At 64.9% G+C, this 2,495-nt stretch overlaps 1 protein-coding gene across 1 annotated transcript in view; it reads right to left on the reverse strand.

Annotated features, from left to right (window-relative positions):
* OSM (oncostatin M) overlaps window positions 1-2,480 on the reverse strand; it is a 4,492-nt gene extending 2,012 nt beyond the window's left edge. Inside the window, exons 1-3 of the mRNA XM_006762134.2 lie at window positions 2,340-2,480; window positions 848-981; window positions 7-265 (exon numbers count right to left, since the gene is read on the reverse strand). Coding sequence (XP_006762197.1) covers window positions 7-265; window positions 848-981; window positions 2,340-2,373 — 427 coding nt within the window. The 5' untranslated portion in view covers window positions 2,374-2,480. The remainder of the gene's footprint in view (window positions 1-6; window positions 266-847; window positions 982-2,339) is intronic.
* Between the last annotated feature and the right edge of the window lie 15 nt (window positions 2,481-2,495).

Genomic DNA, 2,495 nt, shown 5'->3' on the forward strand with positions numbered 1-2,495 from the left:
GGGAGCCCGGGAGCAGCTCCTCCATGCAGTGGATGTTGTTCCTGATCCCGTGGATGTACCTGATGGCCATCCCCCAGGCCTGGACGTTGGGCATGTCCTGCTGGAGTGCCTGCAGCCTGCGCAGCACCTGGCCCAGCTGGGTGCTGACGGTCCGCAGGAAGTCCGTCCTGCTCAGCCCCTCCAGGGCCTGCTTGCTGGGGAAGACCCCGGGGCGCTCCTGGCAGCCCTGTTTCAGTCCAGACATGTCAAGGCCTTGGATGTGGACCTGGGGGGGAGGAGAACAAGGGGGTGAGTGCTAGAGCCCCCACTGTGCGCATGTGTGCACATACCCCCCCACACACACACACACGTCTGCTCTGGTCAGCCTTGACATGCTTTGCTTGACCTCGTCCACCCCCCAGCTAACCTGCCCATTGTACAGATCCAGAAACTGAGGCTCAAAAGGGGAGAGGACTCTCTGGCCACTGCAGGCAGGGTCATGCAGGGGTCCTATTGGGGGTGACCGCACAGGCAGTGACTGTGGTGGGGGGCGTGTCCATGGGAAGGTGACCACGAGCCCCAGGAGAGCAGGACTGTTTTGTTCGCTGCTGCATCTGGGGGGCCGAGGACAAGGCATGTGGGAGGCGGGGCATGCAGTAAGCATGCTGGACAGATGGAGGGTTGAAGTGGTGCAGCCGGGTTCACACCCCAGGCCCCCTGAGCTAGGGAAGCCGTACTGTCTCGGGAGTAGGCCCCGGGTGGGTGTCTGACACGGTTCTGGAGTAACAGGGGGACTCGGTTTCCCCACCCCCATCCCCATCCTCTCTGCGGCTCACTCCCGCCCTAAGCCCCCGGGGCGGGTGCTCACATAGGGGTCCAGGAGCAAGCTGGTGTCCTGCAGGAGGTTCGCCTGGTTCCACAGCTGCTCCAGGAGCTTTCGGCCGTCGCCCGGACAGGCGCCCATGAACACTGGGTTCAGGAACAGGAGCCTGAGGATCAGACCTGGAGCAGAAAGAGGGGGTGTCACCTGACTTGGCGAGGAAGCCATGGCGGGGGCCAGCTTTCAGGGGTTGGGGAGGGCGCTCAGAGGGTGCAGCCCATCCTCCTGGCTGTGCCGTGGAGGGGGCACTGGGTGCACCTGCTGGGGCCACGGACACCTGCCCAGCACCTGGAACAGGGGCTGCGATCCACCAAGGAGGCATGGAGAGGAGGCAATGCGACCTGGAGCCGACAGGGGCGGACCAGGTGGGATTGCTCTCGGTAAGGCCTCCAGGCCAAGGGACGGCTATTGCCCCGGGGCCCTGGGCCCCCGGTGACCGACCCATTTTACTGACGGGAAAACCAAGGCCCTGAAGAAGGGCTGCCCAAGTCACACAGGGCCAGCCTGTCCCCCAACCCTGAGCCTTCCTCCTCTCTCCACAGGTGGCCACTCCTGTCTGCCAGGCCCACAGGGGTGCTGGGAGCCTGTGGGAATGTTTGGGGAGGGGGGTGGCGGGCACAGTGACCGCTCGCCCTCCTCCCCCCACTCACCAGCGGCCACGTGGTCGGAAGGGGCCTGTGGTGCAATGGCCGGAAGGCAGTGACACCACGTTCCCTTCCTAATAATCGCCCGGCCCCGGGAAGATGCTGCTAGGGGGGGCGGGGGAGGACGGGCGGAGGGGCCGGGGCCTCAGGAACAGCGACCACTGGGCCCCCTCCCCGCCTCCCCGCCTCCCCAGGTGTCTGCTGAGTGCGCACGTGGGGCCAGGTGTGTGCCTGCTGTGGGTGCAGGTCTGTGTAAGGTTGAAGAGATCAGATGGGCCCCATCCACCGTGGGGCCCAGGGCTGCATGTGGGGGTTCCCGGGTTGGTGAGATTGAGGGTTCCGGATGATGTCACGTCGCCCGGCGTGTGTCACCCTGTGGGTGTGGCTATGTGGCCGAGTGATTGTGTGGGCTCCAGGGCCCCTGTGCCTGGCTGACTGTGACCCTGCAAATCAAGGCTAGTAGGAGGCCCCTCCAGACGGGGTGCCCCACTTTGCCGCTCAGCTTCTATAGCTTCCTCTCCACAGCACAACTCCCACCTCCCTCCTGCTGCCCCAGCCTCTCACCCAATCGGTCCCCTCCCCTGGCTCCCTGAGCTGTCTCTGCATTGCCTCCCCCTGGAAGCCCTCCTGGGTTACCCCTTCTCCACCCTGTGAAGATGCCGTGTTCTCAGTGGACCCCTGTCTTTGCCTGACCTCCTGCTTTTTTTTCAGTCTCAGCATCCTTCTGCCCGGGGCCCGGTCTCCCCAGCTCCCAGGGGACAGAGGGTACCCTGCTCCCCGCAGACACCCGCGGTTCACAGCAAGTGGGTGCTGGCGGGGAGGAAGGAAGTACTTACTGAGCAGCGTCCTCCTCATAGGCTGTGCCCACATGCTGGGTGTCCACGCTCCGGCCTGTGCCTGTTGGGGATGACACCTCCGGGCTGGGAGCCCTGCGGGCTGACAGCCACTTTATTGCCTGCCAGAGCGATTGGCCAACACCTCGTGAGGTGGGT

The sequence above is a fragment of the Myotis davidii genome, unplaced genomic scaffold, assembly GCF_000327345.1.
Source record: "Myotis davidii unplaced genomic scaffold, ASM32734v1 scaffold478, whole genome shotgun sequence".
Lineage (NCBI taxonomy): Eukaryota > Metazoa > Chordata > Mammalia > Chiroptera > Vespertilionidae > Myotis > Myotis davidii.